The 16,483-nt window shown below is 41.4% G+C and overlaps 1 protein-coding gene across 1 annotated transcript; it reads right to left on the minus strand.

Annotated features, from left to right (window-relative positions):
* Window positions 1-2,260: 2,260 nt before the first annotated feature.
* Window positions 2,261-16,082, minus strand: IBSP (integrin binding sialoprotein). The gene is made up of 7 exons (XM_034772509.1): window positions 16,016-16,082; window positions 13,215-13,279; window positions 13,032-13,082; window positions 12,847-12,918; window positions 9,570-9,620; window positions 4,167-4,286; window positions 2,261-3,127 (listed from the first exon to the last, which is right to left on the minus strand). Exons 2-7 carry the CDS (start codon window positions 13,266-13,268, stop codon window positions 2,549-2,551), a joined length of 927 nt encoding a protein of 308 aa, XP_034628400.1. The 5' UTR covers window positions 13,269-13,279; window positions 16,016-16,082; the 3' UTR covers window positions 2,261-2,548.
* Between the last annotated feature and the right edge of the window lie 401 nt (window positions 16,083-16,483).

Raw genomic sequence — 16,483 nt, forward strand, 5'->3', positions numbered from 1 at the left:
AACTTCACTCCTCCAATGGTTAGAAACCTTCATCTAATTTCAAGTCTAAACTTCCTAATCTCCAGTTTATATCCATTTGTTCTTGTGTCCACATTGGTACTAAGTGTATCACTCCTTACTTCCTTTTTCTTCTCTCCATTCACAGCTATGCATCTCACTTCCTTTCTCTGCATTTTCATTGATTGTTTGTTGGATTGTATAGCAATAATACCGAGGACCCTGAATCATGGATCAGGGCCCCATTGTGCTAGGCACTGTGCAAACACAGAATCAAAAGATGGTCTCTGCCCAAAGAGCTTACAGTGCAAATATAAAAAATAGAGACTGGGGAGCCCAAAGTAACGATGAGACACTATTGGTTAGCAAGAAAAGCAGTGGTCACGGCACAGCAGCTGACTAACCACTGTCAACCACTGGGTTGCTTATGTTTGCCTCTCCCCTTCACTCAGCCATTTGGAGTAATTCTAATCCTACCAGGTTTATTCACATCCTCCTGGGCTTTCCTGATTTTTCAAAACTGCAAAATTAAACAAACAACTAGCCACTTGTGTGTGAATGACGTATCTGTGTGCAAAACTGCAGGAATTTCATGCAGGAATTGAGCGTGCAGTTGGGACACGTGTTTTTTGAAAATCAGAACTATGTCACAAAGGCCCATTGGTGGTTCACTACTGTGTCAGCAACTCTTGTCAGGCCTGATATACTCATTACACTTCACACACTGGTCATTAATGTCACTGTGAAATGTTTGTAACAACTCAGTAGGTGAAATTATGGATATTCTCTGGTATAGTGTCCTGGAGACTGTACACAAGGGTGACAAAACAGGTTTCTTCTATAAAAAGGGGAAATAACATGTGGTGGCAGATGCCCTGTCCAGGAAAGAGGGCTCTGACTGCTGCCTCCGAGTCAGCCAGTGGGTAACTCTCCTGCAGCTTTGTAAGGGAAGTGTGTGACCCTGGACACTCCTGTATTCACAGCCTATTCACTATTGTAATAATTTTTGTTCACAATATGCCTTGAAAGGTATCATCTGAAAACTAACAACTCACTGATCACTAACGTTCTTGTGTGAGGTGCGTACAGCATGTGCATTAAGAGATATATGCTGGAATTATGACTCAAGTGTGTTTAAAGCAGGCATGTCAGGAGGTGTTGGTAAACAGGTTTGCCCTAGACAAAGAACTGTGTATTCGATTCTCTGACCAGCGTGGTGTTCGGACAAAGACAACGAAAGTCCATTTTCACATATTAGGCAAACAAAACCATCAGGCTAACAGGTGGGGGTACCGAGCGGGGCTGTAGACAGGTTTCTAGGCTCAGAGCTGCTGAACCAGGGCTGTCCAGCACAAAGGCACTTCAGGCTTGTAGGTTGGTTGTGAGCGTCCCTGGCTGGCAGCTACAGCAGCAAAGTGTTGTAAAGCACCCATGTTGCAGGGCAAGTGGTGACACAGACTTTTGCTGGTCTGGATTGCACCCTGAACCTCATAAGAAGGTCCTATGTGCCTTAGCCAAAAGTCCTTTCTTTGCCTTAACCACAGTACCATCCTTATCACACCATAGAAACTGTCAGGACGCAGTTATGATTTTACAGCCAAACTCTTTTCTTTGCTACACTGGTATATAAATCTGGAGTAACTATTAAAGACAAGAGGGTTCTTCTGGATTTGCATCAGTGTAACATAAAGAAGAATTTAGCCCATTGTATGCTTACTGATATGGTATGGCCTTGATGTCTGATCATTTAACTTAGCAATGAAAGATAATGTAAGATTTTCCCTGACTCCAAATTGTACAGGTTCATCTCAGTTTCACTAGGTCAGTGCCATATCTTCTTAAAATGCCAGCAGGACAACTGTGAATCGGTCGATAAAGTATTCACTAAAAGAGGGCCCTTCAATTAGTCTGAGGTTAGTCTAGAGAAGTTTTTCTATTTTTAATCAATCATTTCCTCTTGCCAGTGTGTTTTGTGTGCATTTTGGCATGGGGAGAGATAGGAATAAGTCAGTCTCCAAACCCAGCGAGGCACATCCTCAGCAGGTAAAAACCTATGTAGCTCCTTTGTCTCCAGTGCAACTCTGCTGATTTACACCAGCTGAGCATTTGATCCCGTTAGTGGAAAACTAGCAAGTGACATGGTATTGGGCAGATCATTTAAAAGTCATTTCTTCTTCCTTACAACATGTTGGTCATTTTGGTTGCTTTAAAATTCATTTTGACTTTAATATAAACAATGGATAGACACACTGCAAATATATAGTATACAACAAAACTCATTGGATCATTCCACCTGACACACAATATTCCTCAGCACCAGGATTAAAAATCTACAAACCCCAGGAGCGTATATAATGTCCAAAAGCATGTCTTTAACAAAGAACACATTTTAGTAGTTAGCAGTAATGCCCCTCATTAAAGATGGATCCTCCCCCTCCCCTTTTTTTTTTTACAGGCATCGTGTTACATTTTGCTGCACCTTCCTGAGAACGTTGAAAACAATTGCCATGCAGAGTATTAGCATTAACAATATCAATCATGGTCTTGCTGTTCATTGATTGTAATAGTAATCATGGCCATATACATCATACCCATGCCCCTTGTAGTAGCCATATTCATCCTCATATGTTCTGTAGCTGTCCCCTCGGGGATACCCGTTCTCCCTGCCATCGTTATAATCTGTTTGGCTTTCATAGCCATTTTCATAGCCTGTGGAGGTGGTTTCTCCGTTTTCATAACCCCACAGATCCCCAGGGGTGGTGGTGTCATAAACACCCTGATCCTCAGTAGGCGTGGTGTCATCTAGCCCCGAATCTGCCGGGGTGGTGATGACGATGGTCGTGGCTTCACTTCCATTCTCTTCCTCCTCCTCTTCAGCCTCTCCCTCGCCACCATTCCCATTCTCTGTGTCCGTACCATTGGTGCTCGTGCCATTGCCGCCATTGCCATTCTCATCCACTTTTTCAGTTTCCTCCTCCTCTTCTTCATTTTCCTCCTCCTCGTTTTCATCGCTGTCTTCTTCGCCTTCAGAGCCTTCGCTCTTCCCGCCTTTTCCAGGAGCTTTGCCTCCCCCCACTTTTTTAGGACTTTCGCCCATTTCAGCATTCTCGGGACCTTGGCTGTCTTGCTCCTGTGTCACATATGGCAAAAGAGTTCAAATTTACAAAGAGATAAATAGACAAGGTAAAGACGCAGTCATTCGAAAACTTTTAACGTGGGGCCAGACCCTTCAGGCGACGTGTGTCTTGCCCTAATGGACCACACATAGGTAGGAGGGAGGAAGGATTCCCTCCTGGCTTCTTGCATGGCCCATGTAAGGGGTGGTCACAGTTGCAACTCAGTCACTTGGGGGTGGGAGTGGTGCAAGGACTGCATTCCAAAAGCTTCCCCCACTCTAGGGGAAAATGGCTGGGAAGTAAGCAGAGGTATGGCTCTCTACTCACACCCACCCACAGTGGCTAGTAAGCTGGCTGGCCCACTGAGCAGCAATATGGGAAAGACAAAATTACTCCCAGTGCAATTGGGAACATGCAAAAGGCATTGTGCCCATCTGAAAGGTACATGTGGACTCCACTGACTTACACTAGCTGAGGAGCTGGTAATATGTGGTTGCAGACAGAGACTCCTTTCAGGATGTTTACCTCCCAGCAGATATAGCTAGGCATATCATCCACTGGCTCCTAAGCCCATACCAAAAAGTTGAATGTGCTCCAGACTAAGGACCATTGAATACAGACTATATTTTGTAGCACTGGTATTTCCCCCTGCTTTCTGGGAACAGAAAGACATTAAGACACAGTAAAGCCTGCCTTCAAATTGTAAGCTGTCACCATATATGTGTTTTGTACGGTACCATAGTGAGGGCCCTTACCTGGTCTAGGCCTGTAGGAGCTCTTGGAAACTACTACTAATGGTTATGACACAAATTGGGGTTTAACAATGGGAACGGTCTAATAAAGAAGGAGCTGAACTGTATTTAGTGGGCCTGTTCTCCAGCATAAATCAGGAGTCCATTGAGTTACACCGGTGTAAAATGGGTGAGCAGAGAATCAAGCTCAGTGTATTTTGGGATTCCTTGGGCCAGTCTATTAGGGTTGGAGTGGGGGGGGACAGCCTTTTGTACTGGATTCATTGTATTTATAAGCTTACTGGAGGGTTGCAAATATTACCTTCTTAGGGATTTTGGTTTCTCCTGTACCAAGGTCTTTCTTGCCTACAGCAGTGGGAGCCTCTGTAGTAGATTCTTCACCTTCATTCTCTCCATTGTTTCCTTCGTTTGACTGCTCCTGCTGAGATATTACATGACACTGGTCACAGAGGCTGTTTTAGTTTCGACAGAGCTATAAAAATAATCTCATCACATGAGCAGTAAACATTTCGATAGAGGGAATTGTTTTTCCCTTCTGCCTTTGCTCTGTCTGCCTTAAATACTGAAGGAAAGCACTCTTTCTTAGGAGCTTGCGATGCCAATCCTTGCAGGGAAAACAGAGAATCCTGAATTTGTGTCTTGGCTGTGGAGTTCAAGAACAAATAATTTTAGAGCTCTGTTTTCAAAAGCAGCCTCGAACTTGAGTGTGCACAGTCATCTGCAAATCTAAACAAACAGCCTGCACAAAAATCCCATTATCTGCAGGAGGAAATGATTGTGTGAACAAAATAACAAGCACAAAATTTAGTAATGAGGTGTAGAGGATGCTTTAATAATTTCACCTTAACAGGCACATTTTTTCTAGAAGACACCAGAGTTGGTGTGTTCAGCTCCCAGGATTATTTATCTACATTAGTATTATGCACATATAATGCACAAGTGGCCATTTAGTAGTCACAGCTGTATGTGAAATTTTGTATCTCTATGCATAGTGCTGGAACTAGGGGTGCTGTCACACCCTCTGGCTTGAAGTAGTTTCCATCATATACGGGGTTTACAGTTTGGTTCAATGGCTCTCAGCACCCCCACCATAAAAATTGATCCAGCACCCCTGTCTCTATGGTAAAATGTAAGCCCCATGGCTAAACTGTTAAATCTGCATGTATGCAGTTAGTTGCATGTGCTAAAAAGCACATGCACTTGCAACCCCATGTACAAGCAGTTACAGCTGTAGTGCATGTAGTAATTGTAATTACATAATGAGCAGTTCAAGTAAGACTCTGGGTTTGTGTGAATTTAAATATGCTACTTGAACAATGGACAATTGGGACTACTTCTGGTTTTGTGTTTCTAGAGCTGAGATTTTTCCAACTTTTTTCACAGTGTAGACCACATCTTAATATAGCAATCCTCTAGCTGACCACCAAAATCCCATTCACGATCACACAACATCCCAAAGAACTGTCAACTCTGCTCAGAAAATGGGGACTACTTTGGGTTTTGTATTTTCCCAGGAATTTTTGTTTTGAGACTTCAGTGAAAACCAAAACTAGTCCCATCCTTCCTTTGTAATTACACATCAGTGACTGAAGCTGAATGTTTTTGTTTTTGTTTCTTGTTTAACAAAATATATCATTTCAAAGAACCAAATCAAGCTTTGAAGTAGGGATGGGTGAATTTGTTTTGCCTAACTTCAAATGCACTCAAACATAGTGGGGTTGAAAGTTTTGATTTGAACTCAGACATTAATGAGTTTGCTTTCTGCTTTGGAGTATCTCTGGAAAGGTGAGCAGATGAAAAAAACACCATTGAAGAAATAAAGTGCAAAGTGGATCAGATTGTTGGGAAGATTGAAAAAATATAGAGACACAAAGACAAAACAGCAGAGAGGGAAGAGTGAAAAATTGTAATGAACAAATAAAAATGATATAGGGGGCCCCGCTTCTGCCAGACTGACTTTTGAGGTTTGTTTTCAATCTCAAACACATTACAATAAAACAGCTGTGTATCGATCTATTCTGGCTACCAAGAGGGCTGTGGAGGAAAAAAAATATTAAAGGTCTGGTGATGGATCCTATCCTTGGGGTGGAAGTGAAGTCCCTGGCTTCCGTGGGAAGTGGATTGAAGAGCTGAGTGTATAGTGTTAGTGCTCAGTTGAATGGGAGGGCCATTGGACTTCTGAGGCTACTGATAGCTAGCTTCACCTGTTCTGAAGGCTGAGATTGGGGAAGAGAGAAACCTATTTCTTAAATCATAGATAGATACATGGTGCTTGTGCTGGTTCTTTTAGTCAGGGTGACCAGCCAGCAAGTATGAAAAATCAGGACAGGGCGTGGGGGTTAACAGGAACCTATATAACACAAAGCCCCAAATATCAGGACTGTCCCTATAAAATTGGGACATCTGGTCACCCTACTTTTAGTAATTCCTCTTGTTCCTCTGGCAAGCCTGGCTCAATTTTTCTTTCTGATTTTTGCACACAGCCAATTATAGTGTTAGAATCTGTAAGAATTTCAGAGATTTCCCCCCTATCTTCTGCAGACTGCCTTGTTTATATGACCAGTAGTACAATACTAAAGAGAGGAACAGTCTAATATGCTCACCTTCAACACACACTGCTCAGTATCTGAAGAGGAATCAAGGAAGGTGAACCTCAAATCTTGGGTTAATTTAGTGCCAGTTAAAACTTAAGTTATTTTCCACTCTGTTGAAAGAGCCACCAAATTGCATGGTGTGGTTGTCTGTGTGGATAGGAATCAGAGGTTGTCATGGGCCCAATAAAATAATTATTGTAGTTATGCTATTTATATAGCCATTGCTGAGGTTCTGCCTTTTCATTATAAATTATCTTTCTCTCCACTGCCTTTAAGGCTAAACCATGCCACAGAATTGTCTTAGCCTGGAAACCACTTTTTAAAAAACAATAGAGAATAAAGTCAATGTTTCTTCAAGCCACTTTGGTTCACTTCAGAAATGACTATCTGAAACCTCAAGTCATGTAAACAAAATTCATAAAGAGATTTAAGAATTATAAGTAAAAGCACTTTAAAGGAGAAGTTAGAGGGTTATTTTTTGTTGTTGTTGTTTTTTTAAACCGGCCAGGACCTGGTTTTATGCTTTCAGGGCTCTGGGTTTCTCCTGTCAGAGTTTTTTATATCACCAACACCTAAACAGTTTCAGCATGCAGATTCTGCCTCTGCTCCAGGTTGTCTGCATGTCATCAACACTTCCCAAAGGAAAGGCAGAAACCTGACTCTAGTCTTGGCAGGTAGATAATAGAGGAATTGTTTTTATATGACCGTATTATGCCTACAGATGAATACAGACACAATATACATGGTAATGCCCTGCCTTTTAAAATGTGGCCTCTATTTTTGTGGATACCATTTTTATCCTTGTGAATAACTGTAAATTCAAAGTTAGAGATTAAATAACCTACCTGATGGCAACTGCAATGCACCCATAATTAATATTGTACCCACCGGAACAGAGACCATGTTGAAGCCCTTTCCAGATAAGACCCATCTCTAAATATAGGCTTACATTTTCAATTCAGACTAATGGTTCTGGGTGTCTCAGTTTGTGGGTGTTCAACTTGAGAGACTTTCAAGGGGTAGGTGCTCAGCATGTTCTGAAAATCAGGCCCCTTTAAAGCCTCTCATGTTAGACACCCAAAAAATCACTCCTCACTTTGGAAAATCTTAGCTGTGCTAGTCTATAAATGTTTACGCTATTTGCACTCCTCCACAAGGGGCATGTTTGGGGACGTATTTTGAAATGTATTTTCCTCTTTTCTCTCAAACAGATAGGGCAATTTATTCGCCATCACAGTTCCAGTTTCGTCTTCTCTGCCAACAAAGATACCAATTGGGAAATAAATTTCAAATGAGTTACTCTGTTTAGAATCCTGGTTTGCTGACTATGAGCATGAAAGGCCAAATTAATAGAAACAGAGCAAAGAAGGTACACCTTGCTCCACATGAAAGCCCCACAGGACTGAGGAATGGACTCAGACTCAACAAGTCAGGATATCTGGTTAGCTGGGCCACACATACTAATACATGCTATGGAGGTGAGTGGGGGGTAAGGTCCACTGTTTGTTCTCCTGCTTGTGGGGTTTCAATCCTGTAGATTTATGCTTTGTATGGAAACACTGGTGCCCTGTCTTGCTCACGCTTCCCCCATTTCTCCTGTGCTGAGCTGCAGAGATCTCCGTAGCACATAGGTTGCAGAATCTCTATGCACAAGGCTCTCAGATAATTATTGCCTCCCGTGAACCTGACATATAGATTTTTCAGCTGCCTTTGGGTATTATGTATCCATGTAGCAGGCTCCAGGATTTAACCCTAAGTATTTGCAAATAAAATTGCATGATTATTTTCAGTATGTAGATTTAGGAGTGTAATATATTCCTTTCCCTGGATACCTGTATAATTAACACCAATGGTTGTTGTATAAGTGTGTGGAAAGCCAGGTAAGCACAATATATATAATGGCATCTTTGTAACCCATAACAGTCATTCAGGCCAAAAATTTGGTGTTATAAATACAGTAGTCTCTAAGAACACATTGACCCAAGAGACCATAATGGTAGCAAAGAAGCTATTACTGCCTATCCAGGTCAAAATATGCATTTCCAAAAATAGTATTACACCAAAATACATATTTACGCAAGAGATTATATCAGTTTTGAAGGAGCCAACACAATCTAGAAGCTAAATAGTAATAGGAGAGGATGCTTAACTCCTAGTACTGCAAATACACTCCATGGTTATGTGATGGAAGTACTCTCTGTAGTCAGTGTTCCCTTTTCTGAGTTGATGGGCTTGTTTTATGAGTTAACCCTGGGGCCACTCTTGTTTCTGGGTCACTTTATTCCCTTAAGGATTAGGTTGCAGAATTCTGTGGTGTGCCAACAAGGAGAACAACTTCTGTGTTGGTAAAATAAGGACTGGTGAATCACCAAACCCAAGAACAGTGCAGAAGATTGCATGCGGCTATACATAATGTCTCACACAAACACATACAGCCAAAAGAACTGGACGTACGGCCAGATCCTCAGTTAGTGTGAATCAACAACGTTACATTACTGTCAATGGAGCTTTGCAGATTTCCATCAGCTGAGGGTCTGGCCCACAGACTCTCTAAGGAAAGAACAGTTTAGTTCCATAATTCTCCACAGTCTTTGCTTTGCAATTATCCTGATCTAAATGAAGTAAACCTAGTTCTATGGTCTAATCGTTAAGCAGGACTTTCCAGTGCTAGTGCCTCAGTTTACTCATCTGTAAAAAAGCTAGTAACAATACTTACCTGTCTCACAATGTTGTTTATAAAGTGCTGTTTTAAAGAGGTTCTTAGATGAAGGGCATTATCGAAGTGCTGAACATTATTAGCATTTCATCTTCTTAGGCCTGAAGCAGGTCTGTGTCTGTAATTTTATCAAGCCCTGCCCATTTCTAAACCTTTGGAACCAGAAAGCCTGGACTGTGTCTCAAAGATTAGTCCCCCCTTTAAAAAAAAAAAAAAAAAGATGACTCAGGGCTTAAAAAAACATAGCAGCAGTCCAGAATGGAAACCTGTGGGCAGTTAGCAATTCTGACCATTATCATTTGCAGAGTCCAGACTATAAAAAAAATCCCCATTTTTTGTTTGATTTTTTTGTGCTACTTGGTTTGTTTTGATAATGGCCACGCAAGTTACGTACCCCTTCTTCTTCCTCCTCCTCTGAGCTGTCTTCTTCTTCTGAGTCACTGCTCTAAACAGAGGGAAAATTGTGAGTATTTCCTTTCCTGTGCTTGCAGAAAAGGGGGGTGGGGTGGGGGAAAAAGTGTGTGTGTGTGTGTGTGTGTGTGTGTGTGTGTGTGTGTGTGTATATGTGTGAGGATTGCATATAAAGCACTGAAAAGATTCTACATGGATAATTGATCTACAAGGTTAGCCAGATTGTTAAAGGATTCTGGAGACCTTCTGATGGTGAACATGAAACTTGAGATGCAGAGAGAGGTGGAGAATCAGGTGGAGAAGGATTTGTAATGTCAATGAAACCTTGGGAGGTGTGTGTGTATACCACAGTTATACAGATGTTTCCACCAGCTTCTCAGGGGAGCATGTTGTACCAAAAATGGCTGATGTGGACAATACCTTTCATTCCAAAGCACCGATTATATGCATGCACCCGACTGAACGAGAGTGACCTTCAGGGGAGAGCACAGCTGCCAGCCAGCACACCACTGCTGCACAATGATTCTGTGCAGTGATAAGCCCCGAGCCTTTCAAAAGGCATCAATAGGTCCTTCAAAGTCCACACGCAGTAGACAGATTTTTAGTCTTGTCTGAAAATTTTGTGGGACTCAGATTATGTATATTGAGGATGGAGGGCAGGATCAAACTGGCTAGAGCTGATTGAATCTGTCCTCCTGGGAGACTAAACATTTCAAAAGTGGTGTGTAGCCCACTAAGCCATCCCACTCGCTGGACTGAAAAGCTTCATTGCTGCTCTGTGTGCTTCACCTCACCGGAGAGGAAAGGTGTAGGGAAATCCAGGAAGCCCACAAGCATTTTTGGCCTTGGAGCTTATATCTTCTGTCCGTTGACATTTGTGTTCTGCATAATTAGGGACGAGATAAGGATGTGTTCACAGGATTGTCCTCTGACGTTGTGAGTGAGAGCTAGAGATGGGCCCACACAAAAATATATTTGTACCAGAGGGACACGCCAAACCACTGTGCTGCTGGGGCATCATTTCCAGAAGCAAGACAATTTTTAGCTTCAGAGGAAATCAATGCCTCTGCATTGAACTCCATGCCAGTCAAAAGAGACAGATTTTGAGTCCATGAAAAATAATTTCAAACTGTTGGGGGGTTTTTTTGTTTTGTTTTTAAAAAGCTTATAGTAAATTCTGCTATTTTTCCTATTTTCTCCCATTTTTTTCAGTTATAAGCAAAATTACTTCTTCCAGTGGAAAGAAGAACAGGAGTACTTGTGGCACCTTAGAGACTAACAAATTTATTAGAGCATAAGCTTTCGTGGACTACAGCCCACTTCTTCGGATGCATATAGAATCTCCTTTCTGTGTGATGCATTATGCAATTACATATCCTGCTTTCCTGTAACCCTGAGCCATGCCAGTCTGTGCCATTTCCAGAGGCCATACTGAGGTAAATGATGTCATATTCTCGGCAGTACTGCCAGGCAGGATACAGTCCATATGGCGATACTGGCCACAGTTCTGGACAGGTCTGGGAATTAAGTGGCCTTTGTTTACTGCTTTAAAATGAGTGTAATTATTTTATCTTCTATAACAGTGAGTCTCTTTTAAATAACATGTTTTGTGTCAGTGCCCCTGTGAGTCACACCAAATGTCTTTGGAACATGAGCCTTGTGGGCGAGATGTTCAAAAGATCCCAACTTATTGGGGTGCTGAGCTCTTCTTTGTAAATCTAGTCAAAAATGTTACAATGGGGGCAGCTGGGTGCCAGGCCCTTTTCATGACTGCCCTCCACCTCCTTTCCACTGGCTCTGACAGCATAAAAGGCAGTAAAGATACTGTGGAGAATTCCTGGGGAATTCACTGGCTCTCCTCTGTTACCCGCAGCACCCCCCAGTTCTGGGGTCACGTTGGGGGATGTTCCCAGAGAGAAAGAGGTGTGTCTGGGGCATTCCCACATCTGACTATTGCTGAATGTCAGCCAACCCCATAGTCAACTGTGAATAAGCAGGGCCAGCCTGAGGGGTGTAGGCTCTGGATGGCAACTTCCAGGGGCACCACATTGCTCGTCTCTCTTTTTGTTCCTGTTGCTGCTGCTTGGCTGGTTGACCCAACCATTTGGGGGGGGGGGGGCAGGTGTTTTGTTTTTTGTTTTAAACTTGGCCACTTGGGGGGTGCCAAAATATTTTTTTGCTCTGGCAGCAGAACACCAAAGGCCAGACCTGGTCATAAATTAGCGTGGCTGAAAAAATGGATATAATGAGCCCGATTCTCCTTTCACTTACTCCAGACTTACACTAGTATAAATTTGCTGCTTCAGTGGAGTTAATCCTAATTTACACCACTACAAATGGATCAGAATCAGGCCCAGTACATCTACACCACCCAGAAGGCCAGATCATCAGCAGTTGTGCATTGCTGTAGCTCCATGGAGCTACAATATTTAAACCAGCTGAGAATCTGCCGCCCACTCCACCCCCCATAGGACCCACACTTGTGCCAGTTCCGCTTTTGGAGGTGTCTGTCTCTAAAGCATAGTTGGTATCGTTTTGTTTTGGCTAGAGAAACATTTGGGATGAAATCTTGGTCCCATTGAAGTCCAGGGGATTTTTGCCATTGAGTTGCATGAGGAAAGAATTTCACCCACAGGCTTTTGTTTGTAAAAACTGAATCAGTTGTATATATAAATCAATATGAATGGTTCATTTTGCTCCATTTTAAACTATAGAGAGAAAATTTAACACACCTCAAAGAGAATTTAAGAGATTTGCAGGATCTTGAAGCAGATTGGGTTCACCCATCTGAATAAGAATAAATTAGCATCCCTAACTGTCTTTGGAACATCCTGGGCCAAACTCAGTCCTGGTGCAAATGAGTTTAACTCCACTGCTTTCAGGTCATGTAGACGGAATTATTCCTGCTTATGCCAAAACTGAGTTCAAATATATGTGAATTGTTCTAAATAAACCTCTACCCCTATATAACGCTGTCCTCGGGAGCCAAAAAAGCTTACCGCGTTATAGGTAAAACCGCATTATATCGAACTTGCTTTGATCCGCTGGAGTGCTCAGCCCCTCCCCCCCCGAGCACTGTTTTACCGCGTTATATCCGAATTAGTGTTATATCGGGGTAGAGGTGTAACTTTAAATTATCTGATATTGGCAATCATTTTTATCCAATAGGTATTTAATTGTGTTAAGTGTATGGATCATAATGCAACTGGCAATGATTATAACTGTTAAGGAGCCAACTCCTTTTAAAAAGCTGCATTTACCTGAAATCTTCTCTGTGGTGGATAGGCATAGGCATATCTGTAAAAATAATATCGATGTCTGTTCTTGAAAACCTAGCGAAAAAGTAAAAAAACTAAATCAATTTTGGTTTCAGGTATTGGAGCTTAAGAAACAAGTGAGCGTAATTGTAATACAGCAAAATAATCCAACAAGGCTGATATCATACCGCGTTTTCTTCCGAGTCATCTGATTTTGCTCTTCTGTAGAAGCTTTTTGCCTGTTGGAAAAGGTTATGTTAATGAATGGTTCTCCTACTTAAAAACAGCAGCAAGGCAAAGTCACTGGCAAGTGGTATTCTAGTGCCTCATCAATGATCTAGAAGAGTTAGTCAGTTGTTGAAGTCACTTACTGAGAAAGCACAGGCTATTCCCAAAAGGCAGATAAAGATAAGTGCAGTCCTCATTGTTGTATTTTCTGGAAGTAACAAGAACGGTAATGTTAGTATATTTATTTCACATTTATGAAACATCAGCACAGCAAGGGAGCTCCTGGGCTAATGACTTATGCAATATTTTCATCCAGAAATACCCCAGTGACATTTAGACAGACAGACAGACACGTTTGCGCATGCACACGCACACACACACACAAATATATCTGTATGGAGATTGACAAACATAGGGGAATCGCTTCTCCCATCACTGAAATACAGTACTGCCATTTCTGGGGTTGACTATGTCTCTTAGGGTATGTCTACACTGCAGCTGGGGGCGCACCTCCCAGCCTAGGTAGACAGATTCCCACTAATACTGCTTGAGCTAGTGTGCCAAAAAGAACAGCATGGAACTAGTGCACAGGCAATGGAATGGGCAAGCATCTGAGCTTGAGTTGGGAGGGCATGGACTCAGGCAGCTAGCCCAAGCTGCTGTCCATGCTACAATATCCACGCTGCTATTTTTAGTATGCCAGCTAGAGCAGAGCTAGTACAAATCTGTCTACCCAGGCTGGGAGGCACCATTCCAGCGGCTGAGTAAATATGCCCCTAGAGCCTGGGTACTTCATTGCAGTTAAATTATCTGATGAATGTAGCCTTCTTTCTTTGTTGATGGATCATTCATTAACAAATCTTGATCGGTGAATGTAGTTGCCCTTTGCAAGTACTCACCAAATAGTTTGTGAACAATGTTTAATCAGTTTTTTTCTTTGTGAACTAATCCTTCGTTTGCATTGCATGACTGGGCTTCTAAATCACATGGCAATGTTTCTGCTCCCTCATTGGACAACTTGATTTTTAAAACAGGAGACTAGTGAGTGATGAATAGTGAGCAATTAAAATGAATAATGTACATCTAGTTTGAGTTCTTGGCCAAATAATCCTTCATATAAGAATTCACAAAACCTCTGGGAATTGCACTCATTTTCACAAATAAACTGGCAGTTGTCTGTATCCTCGTGAATAATTCATAGGGTGACATTATGCAGAGCAAGCTTGTCACATTAATTCATGAAAATATTAATGAGTCACTTTCTGTATTATTCAACACATTAGTCAACAGAACACAGTAACACTAAGTAACACTTTAGTGCAGGAAGTCAAGAATGTTGAAATTCCAGGAGGAAATATTTAGATTGGTAGCATATAATTACCCACCCTGGAATTTGGCCAGTTCCTTAGGGTTAATTTCTCCATCCTTCTGAAAGGAAACTTTAATGATCTCAAGTAGATTTTTGTGTTTGAAGGGACTTCCCGTATCCCCATTTTCCTAACTTCAAGCTGGGGTTTCGCTATAGTAAGAATGCTAACGTCACCACGATCAGGGCTGCCAAACATGGGTTTTCCTCATAGGTCTCCCTTCCAAGTAATCAGCTGCTCTAACCCTGGTAGTCAGCTGATTAGCAATGAGCATATAGGTCACAATGTGGGCTTACATAATATTTATGTTTAGAGCACCTGATATTTGTATGATATTTAGACCCCTGAATCACCTGATCTGAATAATGGTCTATTGCACCTTTCCTCAAACTTGCTTGAGACCTCAGGACTTTGACAGGCTCTGGACATCACTCTCTTAACTTTTAGTTGTCTGCAGGGGAAATAGTGGCCTGCTGTAGGGTTTCTGAGGAACAGCTGACTCCATTATCCACTGTCTTTGAGATAAGTGGCTAGCTGGTCTACTACCTCTTCAGTGCTGCCAGACACACCCAATTATGTCTTGAAGTGAAGAAGTATCTTCTTCCTTGTTCTATAGAACAGGACCTGGAAACACATTTCTAGTTCTCATTCAATTTTCTCTTCAAGTCCTCTAAACATGGGACAGCTCTGAGAGCTGGTGGGAAATTGCCTTTTAGTGCTAAGGTGATTAGGAATCTTACCAGACTCCTACTCCTACCCACCCACCTACCAAGTAAAAGTAAATCAGAGAGATCTAAACACTAGGAACCAAAATTCAGACATTGTGCAAGTGGGTGAAACTGCACTGTAGTTCATGACATTTCAGAACTTGCAGTGGTCTGATTTTGATTCTAATGTGGTTGTCGTGGTTCTTCACTGAATTACAGATTTCTCTTTGGAAGCGGTAATAAACACAGATTCTGAAAGCAAAAATATTCATAAATTGCAACAACTGCTTATTTCATTAAGACACAGACATAAGGAGTCAGATATACATCAGTGTAGCCTTGTAGATTTATATCAACTGAGGATCTGGTCCCAAACTTGCAAATTACACCTGTCTGTAATATAACACCTACAAATTCTGCTTTTGGGATCATTTCTATATTTAAGTTTGCAACAAGATAAATTGTATTAATTTTTTTAAGCTGTGGGAAAATCTGTTACTTCCATTCTGCAAATTTTCCCCATGCTGTATTAAACCTAGGTCAGAAAAGAGTCAGGAAAAATTGTTTTCTTAGGTTGTTCAGTAGGGGTTTTGATTATATTTCACTTACGAAATTTTTATTTTTTCACATTTTCTGTCTCATATTGGAGTGGTTGACAAGTTATAATTAGGTATGGCATAACTTAGTTACCTTTTCATTCAGCTTTATCACAACAATCATGCTGTAAATTCATACCTTCTTTACAAAGTATACAAAGCATAATTTTGCAATCCGGTTAGAAATAGAGAATCAACAGATTAGAAAAACAGGTGGAAAAAGTTGGTCTCAATTTATACAACATATAAAGAAACTAAACATAAGAAATCTTACCGGTTTGCAGTCCTGAAGTACACAGGCTAGTTAAAAGAAGTCAGTGGACACAGATTTAATAGTTTTGCTTGCTCACTGTCATCCTACTGGAATATAAACTCTCTTTTTCCCTCCAGTAGCCAATCACCACCTTGCCTGTGTGATGTCAGTAAGTGGACTCTCACCATAAAACCCCCCAGTTTCAACATGTTTCTAGACACAGATTTAGTTTATAAACATAAAGCTCTGTTCTAGTGCCAAGAGGGTTGTATAGTTTCATTTAATTAAAGGTCTTGTGTAAGATGAAGGGTTTGGATGCTGAGATGTATAATAATGTTCTGGATATAAATTAAAACAAATATTGGGAATTCTGTTTTAAGGGCTTTTTCTCTTTCTTTTTTGGAAAATGTTATATACAAAAGAAGTGGACACACAACAGACCTGATTCTCTTCTCACTTAACACCAGTATCAATCTGGTTTAAGGCTAG

Source organism: Trachemys scripta, chromosome 5 (genome assembly GCF_013100865.1).
Source record: "Trachemys scripta elegans isolate TJP31775 chromosome 5, CAS_Tse_1.0, whole genome shotgun sequence".
NCBI lineage: Eukaryota > Metazoa > Chordata > Testudines > Emydidae > Trachemys > Trachemys scripta.

Coding starts and splice junctions, on each gene's coding strand:
- IBSP (XM_034772509.1), bottom strand. CDS start 13,268: ATGAGGACTGCACTTATCTTTATCTGCCTTTTGGGAATAGCCTGTGCT. Junction 4,287..9,569: donor AGGAGGAGGAAGAAGAAGGG/GTACGTAACTTG, acceptor GTAATATCTCAG/CAGGAGCAGTCAAACGAAGG. Junction 3,128..4,166: donor AAACCAAAATCCCTAAGAAG/GTAATATTTGCA, acceptor TATGTGACACAG/GAGCAAGACAGCCAAGGTCC.